The 20,825-nt window shown below is 42.2% G+C and overlaps 1 protein-coding gene across 6 annotated transcripts in view; it reads left to right on the top strand.

The window, feature by feature from the left end:
* Positions 1-20,825, top strand: part of LDB2 (LIM domain binding 2) — a 387,692-nt gene that overhangs the window by 310,960 nt on the left and 55,907 nt on the right. For all 6 annotated transcript variants that reach the window (XM_044912769.1, XM_021679386.2, XM_044912771.1 and 3 more), the window contains exon 5: positions 590-673. In XM_044912769.1, the coding sequence (XP_044768704.1) occupies positions 590-673 (84 nt within the window). The remainder of the gene's footprint in view (positions 1-589; positions 674-20,825) is intronic.

A 20,825-nucleotide genomic window follows, 5' to 3' on the forward strand; every position in this document is an offset into this window, starting at 1 on the left:
GCAGATATTTTGGAAAATGTGATGCTTTTGAGGACATCTATTTCTAACCTTAGCTTAATGGGGAAGAAATTTAGAATTCTTAAATATATATATATATATATATATATACATATATACACACACACACACACACACACATATAATTTCATAGAAGTGACAAAGTTTTCAGATATAGTCTTGGAAACAAAGGCCAATCCTAAAGCCTGGCTCTACCAAATCCAGAGACCCTGCCTCCTCTGCTGAGTGCCAGAGACTTGGAAGTGTCCTGACAGGGCTTCATGACCCTCCTCCTGAAGACATGGGGACCTCTCACAGAGGAAGTAAGGCTGTTTCTCCCAAGGACTAAAAGCATGCCTGACTCATTTTGGTTCTACCTGGCAACAGATCTTGCATCATTGATCCAAACATGTCCTTGAGCCATTATATGCAAGTGTCTTCAAAATGTAAATTAAATTATCTCCAGCAACCTCCCCTCTGAGAAAAACCGACAGTGTTGAGATTGCATTTCTTAGCAACTGTAGCCCAGTCTGAGACTTTCTTGGCACCATCTTGCAGAGATAAAATACATGATTCTCTTTTTCCTATTTAGGCACAAGATCCTCAGGTCCTGGATCAGCTGTCCAAAAACATCACCAGGATGGGACTAACAAATTTCACCCTCAACTACCTCAGGGTAAGACCAATGGGTTGATTACATTTCCTGGTGAATTTGAAAAGTACTTTAGAAGTGTATATGTATCGTGAACCAAGGAGTTAAAATGAGGTAATATAGCACAATATGTGTGTCTTACACCACAGTGTGTATGTGTGTGTTCAATGGAGGATGGGGTTTCATTAACAAAGCAGCAAACCTAGACTTTGTCAAGGTTGAACTTCCTCTCTCTGTTTGTAGGACTCTTGGAATTAATTATGCAAAGGCCAGCAATGTCTGCTCATACAGTGTTTTGGCGCTCTGCCCCTCATGGTTGTCTCAAGTTTCTGATGTACTGTTGTTGGGTTCACTTCCTCTGTGTCTCCACCCAGGGAGTGTCCCTGAGGAGGGTCCCCCGACGTTCAGCCCATTGGTGGAACCACAGACATTTATTTCTAAGTCTTCTTAGGGACTCTCTGTGTAACATGGAACAGATTTTCTGGGTTGGGTATAAAGTCAGTTTTGATTTTTAAAAATTAGGAGTTAGGCAAAATTCTCTGCCTACATAATAACTATGGCTTCCATATTTGGTCTAAAAGGGAAACATCTGTCACTCCGGTTTGTGGTGTAGAATTGCAGTCGTCATGTTGCAGGTAGAGGATATGGTTTCCTTCATAAAGCAGCAAGCATTGTCCTCCAGATTCCACAAGAAGTCCGTGGCCACGTTCCACATTCCTTTGCCTCTGAGTTGCTGAGTTCCCTCATTGTCACTGTGGGCAGCCACTTCTCCAGCCCCCTGCCCCATCACGGAGTTTATGCTGTTGTTTCTTGACCCCTAAGCTCTGTGCCGGTTTGTGAATTTTGTTTTGTATTCCCAACCTTCTGTATATGATCATTTTGCATATGTCGAAATGCTGAAATGCTTTGGCCAGACTTTCTCTTCGGTGAATTAAGAACGACTTGAACAAAGGCTTCCAAGTCACACACTCAACGCCATGTGCCAGCCCTGGGCTAGAGAGTGAAGATTCAAAGACAAAAGTCATGGTACCTGCCATCAAGAAACCCACTCCTATGAGGGCCAGACCCATAGAGAGAACATTATACACAAAATGGTAAATAACCCTGATGGAAGTTTCCAAGTGGAATTATGGGAGTACAAAATGGAGACCTCTCAGAAGAATACCTCAGAGAAGCTTTATGGAGGAGATGATGCCTGACTTGAGTGTGAAAGAATGAATAAAGGTAAAGCCAGGAAGGGGGCAGGAAGGACATTCCCGTTAGAGGGAAAAGAAGGGGCCTGGATTAGGGGATGGAATTCCAGGCAGATGAATGATGCCGGGACATGGAGTGAGAAGGCAGGAGAGGCGGGAGGGAGAGTAACTTAGGAACCAGGTCTTGGAGCAGCTTCCCAGCCGGGCGACCAGGCCAGAAGCCTCTGAAAGGATTACACGTGAGCATGGCAGCATCCCCCTCCCGGGGAGAGGGAGAAGAGCCATTTTCCATCCAGCCTAGATGCCCTCAGTCTGAATCCAGGCACGGCAAGAGCCGGAGTCGGCTTTGCTCCGCACCACCCTACTTTGCCCCAACACCACCACCATTTTGGCAGCCCTGAACCAGGTTGTTCTCCAGTAATGATGCTGTGGTTCCCGCTCCAGGAGGGTGGATGGACAAGCAAGTGCCTCAAGGCAGGGTAGCTGGAGCTAGGTTCTTCCAAACTTCCAGGCTCTGCATTTAGAGCTGCCCCCATGGAACCACTGGTGCAATGGGAGTGGGTAGCAAGCCCTGAGGAAGTGGGGGTCTGTGGCACGCTCTAGCCACAGGAATTCAGAAGGCTGCCCTCCCTTGCTAGCCATTTCATCTTGTCAGAGACCATGAGCAGTTTAGTTTAAACCATCTGAAGACGCCTCTCCTCAGGCAAATAAAGATGTTTCATACTGTGTGTCCTCAGCTGACCCCACACTGGAATCTGGGACTTTGGATTCTGTCCTAGACTTGGTCACTCACCCTCTGGTGAAATCTGGACAGATTCACTGTTACATCTTTTAGCTGCATTTAACATAGATGAATAAATGCTAAATTTCCTTCCTCCCCTCTCCCTAGTTCCTCTTATTATCATCAGTAAAATGGTGACTTTCACCTTGGGGTCAACAAGGCCCACCTCGTTCCCACATTCTGCGATTCTCTGATTTTAACCCCCAAAGACTGAGAAGATCATATTTGCCAAGTGGGGTGGGGAAGAAGGGATTAGCACCAACCCCTCTCCCAACAGCGACAGGAGGAAGGGTGTGTGGGTTTGGGCAATATGGAATCCTGTTCCAAAGGCTACCACTTAAATGTAGTGCTTACAGCATGTCCTGACTTCACTAGTTTTCACAATGGTCCATGTGCCCCAGCACGGTTTGTGTGAGAGAGCCGGGCACGGAGAGTTCAAGGAAGTGAACTCAGTCACCCAGCCTTCTACCACTGAGTGGCTGGGCTGGGACTTGAACTCGGGCTGTCTGACTCTAGAATCCATGAGCTTCATGCAGAGCTGCCTTTCTAGTAAGAAGGGAGAGCAATGATAGTGACAGAAATTGGACCGTGTCTCTCCTGCCTTGACAGGGGAGTCAGCATCATCTCTCACTGGGGCCTTAACCACTTTGCCACAAGTAATGACAGCTCCTTCTTTTCACGTGCAGATTAAGTGGGCAATCCATGTAAACGGCTTAGCGCAGGGTCCGCGGACAGAAAGCACCCAGTTAGTGTTCATGGGCATAATTTATTGAGCACCTAGTATGTCCATCATTGTTGTTCATACTGGAACCATGGAGAGCAACACGGCATCTGGCTCTCTTCTCTCGCTCTGGGTCCGCCTAACACTCCTTTACTTCCTCTGCTCGTGCATCCTGGCTCAGCAGCTACTTGTCCTTCCTGCCTCCATTCTTCCCTTTGCTCACTCCCTCCATCACTTTTTCCTCTGTTGATTGGTTCAGGACTCTTTCATTGAGCCCACTCTGTCTTCCTGGCCTTGTGCCAGGTGCTGGGCCTTTATCTTGGAGAAGATGTGGCCCCTTCCAGGGCTGGGGGAGGCCAGCGGAGTGTGGTCGGCCACAGTTCCAGCGAGCTGTGCTGACAAGGAAGGGCCTACAGGGCTCCTGGGAGTCTGCGGGGTGTCCTCTGGTGTCCAGATAGCAGCCACCCCTCCCAGCAATAACTCAAGGCGGTTGTGAGCCACTTGGCAGGTGAAAGCTGAGCAGAACCTCACACTCAGTTCCTGCAACCACGCACATGGGCATTTCCATGATGAGACCTGGCCTGGTTAGTGGTTACTAACCACCGAAGATTTTTTTGGATTAGAATTGGGATCGAAGATTTTTTTGGATTAGAATTGGGATCAAAGATTTGATTAGTGCTCTTACCATCTGATATTCGTAAGACAGCTGAGCAATCACCCAGTGCATTCATTTATAAAACCGCTTTAAAACCTGGAGCTCCCCTATCCTTCTGAGGAGCCAGGCCTTTGCCTCCAGCCTCAGGGGCTTACCTGAGGTATTATTTATTTATTTATTTATTTATTTTTAAAATTTTATTATGTTATGTTAGTCACCATTCAATACATCATTGGTTTTTGATGTGGTGATCCACGATCCATTGTTTTTGTATAACACCCAGTGCTCCATGCAGTACGTGCCCTCCTTAACTCCTTAATACCCATCACTGGGCTAACCAATCCCCCCTCCCCCCTCCCCTCTAGAACCCTGTTTGTTTCTCAGGTCCATAGTCTCTCATGGTTCATCTCTCCCTCCAATTCCCCCCCATTTTTCCCTTCCTTCTCCTAACGTCCTCCATGCTATTCCTTATGTTCCACCAATAAGTGAAACCATATGATAATTGACTTTCTCTGCTTGACTGACTTCACTTAGCATAATCTCCTCCAGTCCCATCCATATTGATGTAAAAGTTGGGTATTCATCCTTTCTGATGGCTGAGTAATATTCCATTGTATATATGGACCACATCTTCTTTATCCATTCGTCTGTTGAAGGGCATCTCGGCTCTTTCCACAGTTTGGCTATTGCGGACATTGCTGCTATGAACATTGGGGTGCATGTGGCCCTTCTTTTCACTACATCTCTGTCTTTGGGGTAAATACCCAGTAGTGCAATTGCTGGGTCATAGGGTAGCTCTATTTTTAAATCTTTGAGAAACCTCCACGCTGTTTTCCAAAGTGGCTGTACCAACTTGCATTCCCACCAACAGTGTAAGAGGGTTCCCCTTTCTCCACAATGAGGTATTAATTAAATAGTTACCAAGGAGCTCCAAAACCACACCCAGATCAGAAAAAGAGGTCAGATGCATGTGTTGGCAAACATTAATCGATGGCCTTCTAAACCAGCAGAATAATTTTTTTTTTTTTTTTAAACTCCATGCATCCTGCTTTGGAAAGGAGGGCTGGAGATTTTAAATGGTCCAGACATCTGAAATTTCAATATGCTGTGTCTTTCATGTAACGAAGTTAAGCAGTACAGAAAGTAAGCAATTCCAGTCATCTCGCTTCGCCCAGACAGGTTCTTTGACTGCCGTTAAATTCTGAATCATTCTCGTGGAGGCCTGCAGTCGGGGGCTCTGCAGAGCTGCCGGAGGAGGGGCTCTGGGCGCTGGAGGAAGGCGCAGGTGAAGCGCAGTGGATGCGCTTTGAGCTCGCGAATGCCGGTGATGGCACCGTCTGCGGACGCTCGCCTGGCAGCACTTTGGGGGGGGGGGGGCTCTGGTGACCTGATGCTTTGGAGGTGACACCAGAGCAGATGCTGTCATTTGATTTGAGTTGTCACATCGCCTGCCATTGTGTCGTGTCTCCTCCCAGCATAACGAGGCTGGAGGTGCTCTGTCCTGAGGGGTGTGGCCACGGCCGGCTCTCCGGTCCTCGTGGAGCAGCAGCTGGTGGTTGCCGAGCAGGGATGGGGCTCTGATGAGATGTGGTCACACTTCCCGCCTCAGGGACCTCTGGCAGACCAGGGCTGGCTGGATGAGTGTCCCTGTGATAGTCGTCCAGGCTGGGGCTGTTCACTCCACAAGCATCTATTAGACAACTTCTTTATGCCAGGTCTCCCCAACTTTCAAGGCGGTCACTGTACATCAGGTACAAAAGAAAACCAAATCTGTGCTGGGAGAGAAATCTCTCCTGATACCGTGATCGATGTAGTCACTAACATTTATTGAGCACTTACTGTGTACCAGGTACTGTTGCTAGGTACTTGGCAGGAAGTCTTTTTTTTTTTTTTTTTTAAATACTCACCACAACCTTATGAACAAGAGACTCTCTTTAGGCCTATTTTTCAGGGGAGGAAACGAGACACAGAGAAGTAGCTTTTTATAGTCACAAAGCTGGTAAGTGGCAGAGTAGGGATTTGATCACACACCAAGCACGAAGAGGGGAGAGGTTGTTGGAGCGTGGACATGGGAGGATCCAAGCCTTCAAGGAGGAGATGGCCCTTTGAATTGATTCTGAAAGATGAGTAGGTGGTCCCAGGTAGACTAGATGAAGAGTCCACCACAAGTGGTGACAAGGGGATGGAGAAAGCCGGTGGGTTTGGGGAACTCCAGGCAGTTTCACATGGCTGGAATGTAAGTTTTAAGTTTGTTTCAGGTGCCAACACAAGATAGGTGTTATGGCCCAAAATGTATAGTCGAGCTGAGTGGCACGGTTCTAGAGAGAGTTCTGTTCCAGCAAGAATACAGCATAATCAGGGAAAGCACCTCATGCTGGCACTTGGGTTTGGGGGCCAGACAGACAGGAGTATGTATTTGAACTCAGCCACTTGCTAGCTGTGTGACCCTGGACAAGTTACTTGACCTCTCTGAGCCTCAGTTTCCTTATCTGAAAAATGGGGTATTACACCCCCCTCTCTGGATTCTAGTGAGATGGAGGCATGTGGAGGTCCCATCTCTCATTTGCCAAGTGTGCTTTTCTGAGGGTCACTGGGAAGAGTCGAGTCATTCATTGGAGCCCCCTGCCCTCAGAGCTTCTGAGAAGAGCCCTTGGGGACAACACACCCAGCAGCTTGGTCCTTCTTCCTATTCTTGCCTTTTGTTTCATCAGAGTGAAAGCCCTTTCTCACTCAGGGTTTGAAATTGCCATCATTTCAAATTTCCTAATAGCACTTCTTGCATGGGAATGTTTACTGTATGCAGTAACTGTTTTCTAAATTTAAATAGCTTTAACAAATTCTATTTTCCAAATTGAAAAAGAAATAATTGATGTTGATTTCATTTCCTATTCCACAAAGAGAATGGAGGTAGGCAGAAACCGTGTCCTCCAGCATTTATTTTTATTTTTTTTAATTTGTTTTAAGATTTATTTATTTATTTGAGAGAGAGAAAGAGAGAGAGTGCATGCATGCCAGTGGGGGGAGGGGCAGAGGGAAAGAGAGAATCTCAAGCAGACTCCGTGCTAAGTGTGGAGCCCAATGCCGGGTTCAGTCTCACGACCCTGAGATCATGACCTGAGCCAAACTCAAGAGTTGCATTCTTGGGGCGCCTGGGTGGCTCAGTCGTTAAGCATCTGCTTTTGGCTCAGGTCATGATCCCAGGGTCCTGGGATCGAGCCCCGCATTGGGCTCCCTGCTCGGCGGGAAGCCTGCTTCTCCCTCTCCCTCTCCCCCTGCTTGTGTTCCCTCTCTCGTTGTGTCTCTCTCTGTCAAATAAACTAAATTAAAAAAAAAAAAAAGTTGCTCTCTCTTTTTTTTTTTTAAGATTTTGTTTATTTGAGAGAGAGAGAGAGCACAAGCAGGGGGTGGGGCAGAGGGAGATAGAGAAGCAGGATGCGGGGCTCAATCCCATGACCCTGGGATCATGACCTGAGCTGAAGGCAGACACTTAACCCAGGTGCCCCATGTCCTTAAGCATTTTAAGAAAACCTGCAGGATGCAAACTTCCAGGATGCCATAAGTGGAAAGTGCTATTTTCATTCATCTCCCATCAACAATAAAGGGGATGGTCCTTGCATGCTCTATACGCTGCAGGGAGACATTGGCTTGTACAGTTTTCTCCCTCCTTGAGCATTTAAGTTACTCTGGTTTTGTTTTTAAGTTTTAAGTCAATCATCTAACCAAGAGATATTTTGGTGGCATCTACTATGTGCCAGGCACAAAAGGGGATGGAGTGGGGTGTTGACAAGAATGGATAAGGTATGATCCCTTTCCCAAGATGTTGAAGATACTGGAACAAGTAGGTCCATTTACAGTTCACACTGCCCCCTCAGCTGGGGACCTGGGCATCCCCAAATTCCCTCCTCTCCTAATATCTTTGGGGATACCCTTCCACGTTGGTCTCAGCATATGACTTAAATTGGACTGTTTGCGGTTTCCAGGGCACTAGGGAATTCTACTTCACCATGCTGTCTGACCTTGGCACTCAAGGCCCTCCACACTCAGGACCCTGCTGCTTCCCAGCCTCGCCCCACATGCCTTCCCCATCTCACATGGCATCCTGTATCCACACAAACCACCGGCAGCTCCCCAAATATGCTGTGTGTCTGTTGCCGCCATGCATTGGCACAATAGGACTTGACTTGACTCACTGCCTGGGACACTGTTCCTACCCTTCTCTTTCCATCCAGGATGCCCAGACCACCTCCTTCTCATCCTTCAGGACTCAGTTGTGCCTCACCTCCTCTGAGACTCTCTCTCTGCCTCTCTGCCAGGGCATCTGCCCTCCCCACTACTCCTGGAGCTCTGGGCATGTGCTCTCTTGCTTAGCTCTTGGTGGGTCCTGTGTAAGAACTATCACTCCACTCATCTGTCCCCTCCAGTACACACAGCAACCTGAAGACAGATCGATTAGTTTTGTGCTTCTAGAGCCTCAGAAGCTCTAGATCACAATCAGCACCCAGTGTCTCCTGAATGGAAGTTGCTGGTAAATGGAAACTGGATTTTGAATGACACCCTCCCCTCACCCCCCCCAAAACACAATAGAATTCAGATGAATTCACTTGCCAAACAGTATCTAGGGGGAAAAATGTGTGTGATTGATTTTCAAAATCACTACCTAGAACCTCACAAGGAAATCTAAAGAGCAGAAAATTTGAATACATTGAGGAAATAGAAGGAGAACATGGCATGGGGCCTCCACATCTCTCTAGGCTGCAAAATTCCCCCCTGAAATTCTCATAGTTCCCACTGTGAAATTTTTATTCTAATATCACTGCTTCCACTTGCTCTGAATCAGTATTTAATTTTTACTCTAAATGCCATGATGCCCTTTTCATTATTTTGGAAATGTGTTCTTTCAAATCTCGAAGACAAATTCCCTCATGGGTGATTATTTTTGTCTATTTTCTTTGGCCAGACTTTCTTGGTGCTGAGATCCATAAACTTTTTTCCTGCATTATGCTTAACGTGACTTTAAAACATCTTATTATCCTGTATCCCAGCCAAAAGATATTTTCTTTGTGTTTCCTCTTACTGTTTATCCATTCATATGCATAATTTCTGCATAAATGTAATCAGTATACATATGATTTCTTAATGTTATTTGGTAAACACTTCTGCATGTTTCTACATAGTCATCATATTATCTGTTTATAATAGCGGCAAATATTCCAGTGAGGTGCTAGGATACTGTTTATTTAATCATTTCTCTAAAGGTCGAGCACTGAAGTCATGTTCAAGTTGCCACTGTCATTAAGACCATTACTCCAAACACCTTTGCCATGTCTTGCTCTGGGCGGTGCTCTCTACAAGCAGGCTGGACTGTGGGGTCTGTGTGCTAAGAAAAATAAATGTGCTTTGGATTCAGAGAAATGTGGGTTCAAATCCTCACCCCCTTACAATCTGTAATGGCCTTGAACAAGTTGTTCCAGTTCTCTGAACCCTACTTCCTTATCTGGAAATCAGAAAGAATAATGTCTCACAGGATGGCACGAATTATAAGATGAGATAATGTATGGTTTATAAAAAGCCTGGCACTCAGAAGGAGCATAATAAATACCAGTCCCTTCTTTTGCTATCTGAGAGCAGTGGGTCAGGGTCCAGCTTTCACTGTTGCCTCTTACTTCTTGTATGATATTCACCAGCTGCCTTAATTCTTTGAAGCCCTGTTTTTCTGGTTATGTACATCGTGAATCATCACAGGTGAGGGTTGAAATGATAATGCATGTGAAAAGCACATTTAACTCTAAATTATGACACCGGAAAGCCAAGAGAGTCTCATCCCATCTATCATCTTCTGTGTGTTGGTCATGGCCTTGAATTCTGCACCAATATTCTGAAGCCATGTGATAGATCAGAAAACAGAGAAGTGATTGATTAATACCTGCCAAGGAAGGAAGCAAGAGGGAGTCTGAGACATGTGCTATATTTTTGGCACCCTCTTCCCAGTACAAATGTTATTACAAGGTTTTAATCATTATCACTGGGCAATTTCAGTACTATTTATAACCTTCTGGTTGGTATGGTTGAATAATTCTAACCCTTCAAATAAGCAGCATCATCAGCTGGGGTTCACAGTAATGCTTTTGACCCCATACCTTTAATTTCCCAAGTGAAGGAAGACTTTCACTGTTATTACTGTACTGTAAGAATATTGGTCCCCGCATGTAACCTCTACCAGTAGCAAAGGAGTAGAGTCCAATGCCTGGAAGAATTAGGTGGTTGGCTTTGGAAACTGATCCCCAACAGAATGACATGAAGTGGCCTCTAGGAGAGTAAGTGTGGCTGGAGTCAACATTCGGAATCCTGCCAAGGTCTTTTTTGTTTGTTTTTTTGTTTTTGTTTTTTATTATGTTCAATTAGCCAGCATATAGTACATCGTTAGTTTTTGATATAGTGTTCAACGATTCAGTAGTTGCGTTTAACACCCAGTGCTTATCACAATACGTGTCCTCCTTAATACCCATCAGCTGGTTACCCCATCCCCCACCCTCCCCTCTATAACCCTCAATTTGTTTCCCAGAGTCCAGAGTCTCTCATGGTTTGTCTCCCTCTCTGATTTCTTCCCATTCAGTTTTCCCTCCCTGCCCCTGTGGTCCTCCACGCTATTCCTTATGTTCCACATATGAGTGAAATCATATGATAATTGACTTTCTCCGCTTGATTTATTTCACTTAGCATAATCCCCTCCAGTTCCATCCATGTCGATGCAAATGGTGGGTATTCATCCTTTCTGATGGCTGAGTAATATTCCATTGTATATATGGACCACATCTTTTTTATCCATTCATCTATTGAAGGGCATCTTGACTTGAAGGGCATCTACAGTTTGGCTATTGCGGGCATTGCTGCTCTGAACATTGGGGTGCATATGGCCCTTCTTTTCACTACATCTGTGTCTTTGGGGTAAATACCCAGGAGTGCAGTTGTTGGGTTGTAGGATACGTCTGCCAAGGTTTTTTTGTGTTTTTATTTTTGTAAGGCTTTGACTGCCAGCAAAGTTATTTTCCTTGGTCTTATGACACGAGAAAGGAAGACGGTCCAATCCTGTTTCCCACCTAAATGTCAAGCCAAGCCCGAGGATTGAACAGGAATCTCCGCTCAGCAATGGAGATGAACCATAGTTACTGGTGGTCAGAACAGGCTGGGATCAGGGCAGACCGTTCACCATTCACACACTCAGACAGACTGGCAAAAGCCCTTAGTAAACACTGAAGTTTGGGGTGGGGAGGGTGCAGGACCCATACCAGCAGATCTTCCTTCTGTGCCTCCCACAGTGCTCGCACATTGTAGACTCTCAAAAGGCTCACAGCCTAAAGTGTGCTATTCAAGATGAGGTCCATGGCTCGTGGCGGTTTTGCAAACTGTTCCCACTCTGTGGTTAAATACAGAAAATGAGAGTAAGAACTTTAAAACTACTATAGCAATCTGACATTGCCAGGACATCCAAATGCACAACCAACAGACTCATCCCACTGATTAGGATATAGAGTGGCTCAGGTGTTATCAAACTTGCATGGCAAGTGGTCACTAATAAAGGGCTGGAGAAGCGCATGTCACAGTTTGATGAGCACTTGCATACAGAGCACTGTGACATGAACCGATTCAGAGATGAGCTCCAGTTTTTCTGAGGACCATCCAGAATAACGATTAGCATCATAATACCATTAGTTTTGAGGACTTCTATATGTTCTCAATAAAACAATGAGATAGGTATGATTATTCCCATTTTACAGATAAAAATCAGTCATTGCCTTGGGTCACAAAGCCAGTCTGGGGCAACAGTGCTTTCCTGGGCTTGGGTCTGGCTTGTCCCCGCAGACCGCTACCCATGGCCCCTGCTAGTGAGAACTGGTTTCTTGGCCCCGGACCATGCAGGAGAAACAACGCTTTCAAAAGTGAGGAATTTGGCATCTGAAACAAAGCTGTCACACCTCATTCTGACTCTTCCACTCCTCGTCCTCCTCCTCCTCAGAGAAAGGCTCCATCAGAGAGGAGGCAGAGAATGCCCTTCTGAGCCATGGGAATGCTCCACACACCGAATGATTGAAACTTGGAACACCCAAAGGGCACTTTTAATTGCATTTGGAGATAGAAAAGTAGTACATATGACTGTATGATAAGGGAATTAAAGTAGTTAACTCTTAAGGAAGTGAAATAACCGTAACATAGAGACATCCCAGTGCCTAGAAAACAGTGATTTCTAAAGTCAAGCCAGAGGGAATGGCCATCAGAACATTAAAAGATGTGTATATATATATATATATATATATACATATATACACACACACATACACAAACAACAGTATTTTAGCATAGCAATCCTAACTGAAAACAATTTCAGAGCCACAAATGCTTCTAAAATTCTTGGTCTTATAAGTACAAATAGGGTTCAGATTAAAGAAAGTAATTTCCCAATCTCAGACACAGAGAAAGAGAAAGAAATTTTTGTTTAACAAGACACTGAAAATCAAGGGAGATGGTAAGGTGGGAAATTGGCAGTCCGGGGGAAGAAAAGCCGACGATTGCAGTTAAGTGCAAGATGGAGCCCAGAGTTAATTCTGGGAAATAGTCTTCCTAATTGTCTAGAATGGGTACAAAAGTGTGTCAGAATAATGCAGGGAAGGGGGCAAGGAGAGAACTGTTTGAATTTCAAAGCATAGGCAGGAAAGAAGCCTGAAATATGAAGAGGAGCTGGGAGGTCTCACTCCTTAGTGATAAGGCCCAAAAGCTTTCTGTGTCTGGTCTTGGGCTGCTCTCCACCTTGGCACAGGCATCATCTTACTGCACACAGAAAACTCAAATTATTTAAATACGGTGACAGTTATTGGATTGTTTGGTTTCATCATCTGTCCCTAGCAGAGTTCAAGAAACACAGAGGGGGATAATAAACATGAAAGGAAGGGAGGGAGTTGAGATCAAAGTCTCTGGTGTTGATCTACATAATGAGCTTGAGAATGGCTATAAATGTGTACCATATGCAAACAATGAATCATGGAACACTACATCAAAAACTAATGATGTACTGTATGGTGAACATAATAAAAAAATAAAAAATAAATGTGTACCATAATTAAGAGAAAACAAGTAAAATTTGCAATGTGTGCCATATTTCACCCAAAGGAGAAGGGAGGGGGGGCATTGACCTGGTATCGTTGAGCGCCTCCTATGTGCAAGACACAGATGTGGTTTTATTGAATCCTCACAACAAGTTTGGGAGGTAGGTGTTAATGGTCTCATTTTACAGAAGTAGAAACTGAGACTCAAAAAAGTTCTGGGACTCATCTAACATCATTCAGTGGGTAAACTGTCAGGCTGGGACTGGATCCCATGTTGGCCTGATGCCCTCACCACTCTGTCATGCTGCAGAAATGTCACCTCCTAACGAGAGCTGGGTTGAAGAGCTGGATGAGGTCAGTCATTTCCACTGAGATGACCAAGCTATTCTGCCAAATTGCCAACAGGCAATTGTCAACAGATGCAATGGATAGAGAACTCGGGACACTTACACATAATGGGGTCAAAGCCCAGACTGAACTCATCTCACGACTGTCTTTCTTACATCCGTGTTTCTCTCAGACTTCCTCCAAATCCCAGGCCTCAAGGCTGTTACCCATCACCCAGGTTTTTACCCCTACCACACCTGAACTACTATTCCCAGTACCTGAGCATTTATTTGAAAAACATTGATCAGATTATGTCATTCCTCTGAGGTGGCCCTTAAAATCATCTGCTTAAAATCATCCAGCGAAAATCCAGAATCCTTAGGTTGGCCGAGAAGGCCTTACAGGATATGATCACAATCCAGTCCCCCCAACCTTCATTCCATAGCAGTGTCCAGTTCCCCAGCCTGAGTTTTGCTTTTCCAGCATACCAAGTTCCTCCCTGTGGCAGAGCCTCTGTTCTTCTGTATCAGATCACTTATCTATCTCTAGAACCTTGGGCAATGGTCTACTCATTCAGTGCCTCAATTTCCTCGTCAATAGTCCCTTACCTCAATGAGTTGTTGAGAGGCCTAAACAAAATCTTACTGGTAAAGGGCTTAAAATAAAACCTGGCACATAGTAAGTGCTCAGTAGATACTTGCTCTATCATCTTCATCATTCTCACTGCCAGAGATATTCTGGCCAGATTTTTGCATTGCTGGCTCAGCGTTATTCAGGTCTCAGGGCACGTCATCTTCTCCTTGAGTTCCTTCCTGGCCAGCCCATCTCAAGTGGACTAGCCACCCCCAGCTACTTTCTACCACACGTCATTATCTGTCTTACTTTTCCCTGTAGCATCTTCATTGGTGAATTAGCTTGCATAGTCATCAGTTTGCCTTTCTGTTGTTCTGTTGTTTTTACCCTTTTGACCTTTCATGCAGGCCACTGGAATATATTTTGAAAGCAGGAGCCTTGTCTCTTCTTCCCTGATGTCTACAACAGGACCTGATATTCAATGACTAGAAATTCAATAATTTTAAGTCTACTCAGCTCCAGATGCACTCCTTGACAAGTTGGAGGTTTTTAAAGAGGAAATCATTTATAAAATCCCAAACCCAAGCGTAACCTTGGAATACTTGAGAATGCTTATGGAAAGGCTGTTAACCATCCTTGACCTGATAGACAGAACACCTGTAGTGCTTTCCTCTAAGGATTTGATGTTCTTTGCAATTCATAAACAGCCTTGTCTGTGACAGTAGGTGAGGGTCATTCACCATGTTTGATAAATGTGCCTCATCTGTAAGACAATGGAGATAAGCATGACTTCTCAGGATTTCTCCTTAAGTATTCTAAAAAGAAGGAATACAAAACAGAAATATTAGCGAATTCCACAAGTAAAACATTAATAGACCCCATGCTGGGAATGAGGAAACTGAAACCAAGTGGTTTGAGGCTGACCCAAGTCTATCTGTCTGTTAGTGTAGGATGGCTTCTGGTTTTCTTTTTGTCTTGTACTCTGTTTGCAGGATCCGTTCACATCCATTCAATCTACAACTGTTCACTGAGCACTTACTTTATGTCTGGGTCTGCTCTGGTCTCTAGCTATCAATTTCTCTATCGATACTAAATATTTCTGGGCTCATGAGAATCTCACATACATTGCCTCTGATAGCCTTAAAATCTTCTATAGGCCAATCATAGCCTCAGACTAGAAGTCTCCCCAAGAAGGCCACTTATTTCTCCCTCTTTTTGCCTATTTCCCAAGCTTTGTGAAATAAGCTAGGGGAGTTACTGCTTTTTAGGTCAATAGTGCCGAGGATCATCATGGAAACTTTGTCCTAAGAGTAGAACTCAACTCCAGAAACCTCACAATGTGGATTTCTTAGGAAAAGTATCCGTAGCCTTAGGAACCAATCAATGAGGTTATTTCTCTTCCTTCCTTTCCCAGCACCCCCTTTTGATTCTGTCAGCGCTTTACTGAAGAAGAAATTTGTGGCCATCTATCATATTTTTTAACAGTTTTACCATGAGCGGGAAGCTTAAGGGGAAAATTGAAAGCTTTCATGATGTTGATTAACAGAATTTACAAACATATGTGAGATGATAGCAACCCTACCATTTATACTCAACTTCTGAGCTTCAGGACGTTGGGTATTTCACTAACAGATGGGAGGCAGGAAGGACCAGAGCTTGCTTTAGAACAAGAAATGTGGTCTGAGTATTGAAAGTGGCCATGCCCCGGCAGTGGGTCTAGTCCTTTGTCAATTTCCTCGACACCAAATGTGTTGCATCTGTTCTGGTTTGCAGTTAAAAGCGGAAACCGTTCCTTTTCTGTAAAACTGGGTGAAGGGTGGGCTAACACTTACCTCCCTCAGTTAAAGAATACATGCGGCCACTTATATTAAAAAGCTCTGTAAGCTGTAAGATCCTCCTAGAAAACAGATACTCCTCCTCACTCACTAACCAAACCCTCAGTGTCCAAACTCCTGCTATCCTAACTCAGAAATCAATGAGTTTTCATTATTTTTTTGAGAGAGAGAGAGTGAGAGAGAGAGCACAAGCAGGGAGAGTGGCAGGCAGAGGGAGAAGCAGCAGGGAGCCCAACGTGGGGCTTGATCCCAGGACCCTGGGATCATGACATTGAGCCGAAGGCAGACACTTAACCGACTGAGCCACCCAGGCGCCCAGATATCAATGAGTTTTGAATAAAACTTTAAATATATCTTTTGTTATGCAATCCAAGCTACTCACTATCCCAAACTCAGGAACCAAATTGATTCATTTAGTTCAGGATCCTCATCATTCAGCACACTCTTTTAATTCTCGCTTTCCAAATCTGTAAGCCATGTGGGTTTAGGTGGCCAGAAATAATTGAACAAATAGCCACCATCACAGTCACTAGTAGAGTCTAGTTTATACAGAAGAAAATAATTTGGGGTTGAATGATACAAAATTGCTATTTTTTGCAGATCAAACACTGCCAAATATTGGCTATTTCATATGGGTCATCATAATATTTGAGAAACACGACCCCGTATCAAAGGGAAGCAATCATTTGGCTCCATGATTTTTCCGTTTCCCACCATCATCATCCACTTCCTACTCAGCACATAATTGTAAACATGACAGCCATTTATTGCCTTGTGACTTCGTACCAGGTTCTGCAAATGACTAAACCAACCTCGATAATCTCATTTTAAAACTTAGTTATTTATATTTGAAAAGATAATGTACTCATATACTAGAGCAAAACTCAAAAACTATATGCCTTCACACCCTGCCCCAACCTCTCAGTTTCCCTCCCCAGAAGTGCTCAACATTGTCCTGGGACAGTCTATACAAATGCAAGCATATATTGCTTTAAACACACACACATACACACACTTGCCCGCAAATGGTAATACACCACGCATACAGTTCTGAGTGTTGAACAGTGGCATTCTTTATAAAAGCAGCAGAGATCTATCCTGAAGAGGTCTATCACACTAGAGATAGACCATATTTTATTTTACCAAGTGCTTTATTGACAGACACTTAGTTTGATTCTAATCTTTTTCTGCTATTAACAATGATGTGCAAATATCTTTTTATATGTGGTTTTTCACAGGAGCAACTAAAAACCTAAAGTTTGGGGAGAAATTCCTGGAAATAAATTTGCCAAGTCAAAAACCACGTACATTGTAATTTTGGTGGATATTGTCAAGCTGGTCAACTTAGAGATTTTACCAGATTTCAGCTTCACCAGCAACATATAAAATGACTATTTCCACACTTTTCAACAATTAGAAGCTATCAAATTTTTCTCTTATTTTCCAGTATTATAGGTGAAAAATGATACCTCATTTTCATTATAGTATGCATCTTTCTTATTACAAGAGGGATTTATTATCTCCTTGTATACTTAAGAACCATTTGTATTTCCTTTCTTGTGAATTTTTTGCTCATAATTTATCCATTTTTCTATTGGGATGCTGTTCTTTTTTTATAGATATGCAGGGCTTTATATTTTAAGGAAGTACATACTTTGTTGTGATATAATTGGAATTGCATTGCATGTTTTAGTTTTATTTTTTAAAAATTTGTGTAAGGGTGCTTTATTCATTGAATGTTTTTTGGTTTTGTTTTGTGTGTGTGTTAAATGAAGCAATTTCCCCCTATGTCTTCTGTTTTGTGTTTTGTATTTAGCATTAGCCCTCTTTGAGCTATAATAATAAAAATACATTTCTCTTTGTTTTCTAATGCCACTTCTAAAATTTTGGGGGAACTTTTTATGTTTAAATAATTGATCCACATGGGACTTGGGCAGCATAAAGTGTGGGGAACCTACTTAATTGTCCAATTGTTCAAACAGAATTTGTTGATTGATACATATTTTTTTCACTGATTTGAAATACTACTCTGGCATATTTTAAATTGCCATAGGTATTTGAGTCTGTTTCTGGACTTCAATTCCTGTTCTGTTAATTTGTCTTTATATTCTTTATCCAATACTAGACTTTACAACAAATTGCTGTTGCTTTATAATGTACTTTAGTATCTACTAGAATTGGCATCACATCATTCTTCTTCTTCATAGGACTCTTAAATCTTTGTTTATTTTTCCATCTAAACTTTAGAATTAGATTACCTAATTTTAAACTAAGTTTATTGGTATTCCATTGAAATTCTGTTACATTTGCAAATTGATGTTGGGGGAATTGCTATCGTTATGATGTTGGTTCTTTGTATCCAATATCCTCGGTACCCTTTCCAGGATTGAGGTCTTTCTTGTGTTCTTTGGTAATATTTTGAGGTTTTTCTTTTTCTGTCTATCTGTATTGTAAGTGCGTGTGTTTGTGCATGTGTGTGTATGGTTTTATATACACATGTAGATATGTATGTATTTTCCGTTTCCATATATATACACATGTAGATATGTATATATTTTCTGTTTCCGACATGTATGTATATATCCTCAATATATGCTTGCATTTGTATAGACTGTCCCAGGACAATGTTGAGCACTTCTGGGGAGGGAAACTGAGAGGTTGGGGCGGGGTGTGAAGGCATATAGTTTCTTGGTAACTTTGGAACTAATAATCTAATGATCTTTTCTTCCATTTTATAGTTTAATTGTTTTCATTTGTATTTATGAAAGTTATTGATTTCTGTGTTTTAACTTTATTCCCAAGCACCTTACAGAATCTTCTTAATATTTATAATAGTTTTTTTTTTTTAAAGTTTATCCTCTTGGGTGTTCTAGCTAAGTTACAGCATTTGCAAATAATGACACTTTTACCAAGTCTTTTCCAACTTTTATATTTTATTTCTAATTACATTGGCTAGTATCATCAGAAAAGTGTTAAATAATAGTGAGGATAATTAACATCCTTATCTTGTGTCTGACTTTAATGGGAATGCTTCTGGATTTTTTCATTAAGCAGGATGGTGGCTTATGATTTGAGATAGATATATTTCTCATGTTAAGGTAATATCTATCTCTATTCTTATTTTATTAAGAGCTATTTAAAGTAAAAAAAATGGATATTGAATTTTATCCCATGTATTTCTAGTGTCCAAGGAGGTGGTATTATTTTTTCTTTTTATTATTATGGTTAAGATTCTTAATAAGAATAATTGATCCTTATTTGGTGCAATTGATATCCGAGGCAGTATCTAAGTTCTTACATGTATCAACTCATTTAATTCTTGCCCAGTCTGGAACTCATTACTATTCTTATTTTCATTCCAAAGTTAAGGAAACTCAAATTCATACAGGTCACGTAACTTGAACAAAATCAGACAACCTGTAAGTGGCAGAGCTGAGATTGGACCCAGGCCAATGCCTTGTGTATAAACACTGTACAAAGTTCCATCTTGATAGATTTCTTGATAGCAAGTCATCATTTCATTCCTGGAACAAACCCTACTGGGCCACAGATTCCATTTGCTAATATTTATTTACAATTTCTGCATCAGCAATCAAAGGAAAAATTTAGCTAAAATTCCCTTTTTTAAAATGTCTTCACCAGTGTTGAATCTTATTGGTATCCTGGCCTCATGAACATTTTGGAAATGTTCCTCTTTTTGTTTTAAGTATTTCCAGAATAATGTGAATGACATTGCAGTTATTTGCCTTTAAATGTTTTGCAGAATTCCCTTATGAAACTACCTCAGCCTAATTTACCTGTGAAACCATCTGATGGTCCTGGCGCTTTTTTTTTTTTGGAAAGAGGCTTCCTAATAAGTTTCCTTTATTCATTCTAGGTAATTGGTCTATTTGAACCGTGCCTTCACTATAGCTTTTTTCCTAGTTTTATTGAGAAATAAGTGGCATACAGCACTGTATAAGTTTAAGGTATACAGCATAATGATTTGACTTACATATATGATGAAATGATGCCACAATAAGTTTAGTTGACATTCATCACCTCATAGAGACACAGAATATATAAAAAGAAAAAATATATAAATATATATACCTATATATTTTTCCTTCGTGATGAGAACTCTTAGGATTTACCCTCTTAACAACTTTCATATACATCATACAGCAGTGTTAACTATAGTCATCATGTTGTACATTACATCCCTAGTACTTATGTATCTTGTAACTGGACCTATTTATCACCTTCCTCCAATTTCCCCTCTCCTTACTCTCCACCTCTGGTAGCTATAAATCTGATTTATTATTATTATTATTATTATTATTATTATTATTATATTCCACATACAAATGACATAATATAATATTTGTCTTTCTCTGTCTGACTTATTTCACTTAGCATAATGCCCTCAAGATCTATCCATTTTGCTTCAAATAGCTTGATTTCTTCATGTTTTTTGTTTTGTTTTGTTGTTTGTTGTTTGGTTGCTTTCTTGTTTATGGCTGAAGAATATTTCACTATATATAAATCCATTCATCTGTCAATGGATGTTTAGGTTGGTTCCACATCTTGATTATTGTGAATAATGCTGCTATGAGCATTGGGGTACAGATGTATCTTCAACATAGTGTTTTCATTTTCTTCAGATATATTCCCAAAAGTGGGATTGCTGGATCATAGGTTATTTCTATTTTTAACGTTTTGAAGAACCTCTATACTGTTTCCCATTATGGCTGCACCAATTTGCATTCCCACCAACAGGAGCACAGAAGTTCCCTTTTCTCCACACCCTTGCCAGCATGTATCTCTTGTCTTCTTGATGCTAAGCATTCTAACAGATGTGAGGTGATGTCTCACTGTGGTTTTCATCTGCATTTCCCTAATGATTAGTGATGCTGAGCATCTTTTCATGGGCCTGTTGGCTAGTTGTGTATCTTCTTTTGTACAAATGTCTTTTCAGGTCCTTTGCCCACTTTTTAGTTGGAATATTATTATT

Source organism: Neomonachus schauinslandi, chromosome 2 (genome assembly GCF_002201575.2).
Source record: "Neomonachus schauinslandi chromosome 2, ASM220157v2, whole genome shotgun sequence".
In the NCBI taxonomy this organism is placed as follows: domain Eukaryota; kingdom Metazoa; phylum Chordata; class Mammalia; order Carnivora; family Phocidae; genus Neomonachus; species Neomonachus schauinslandi.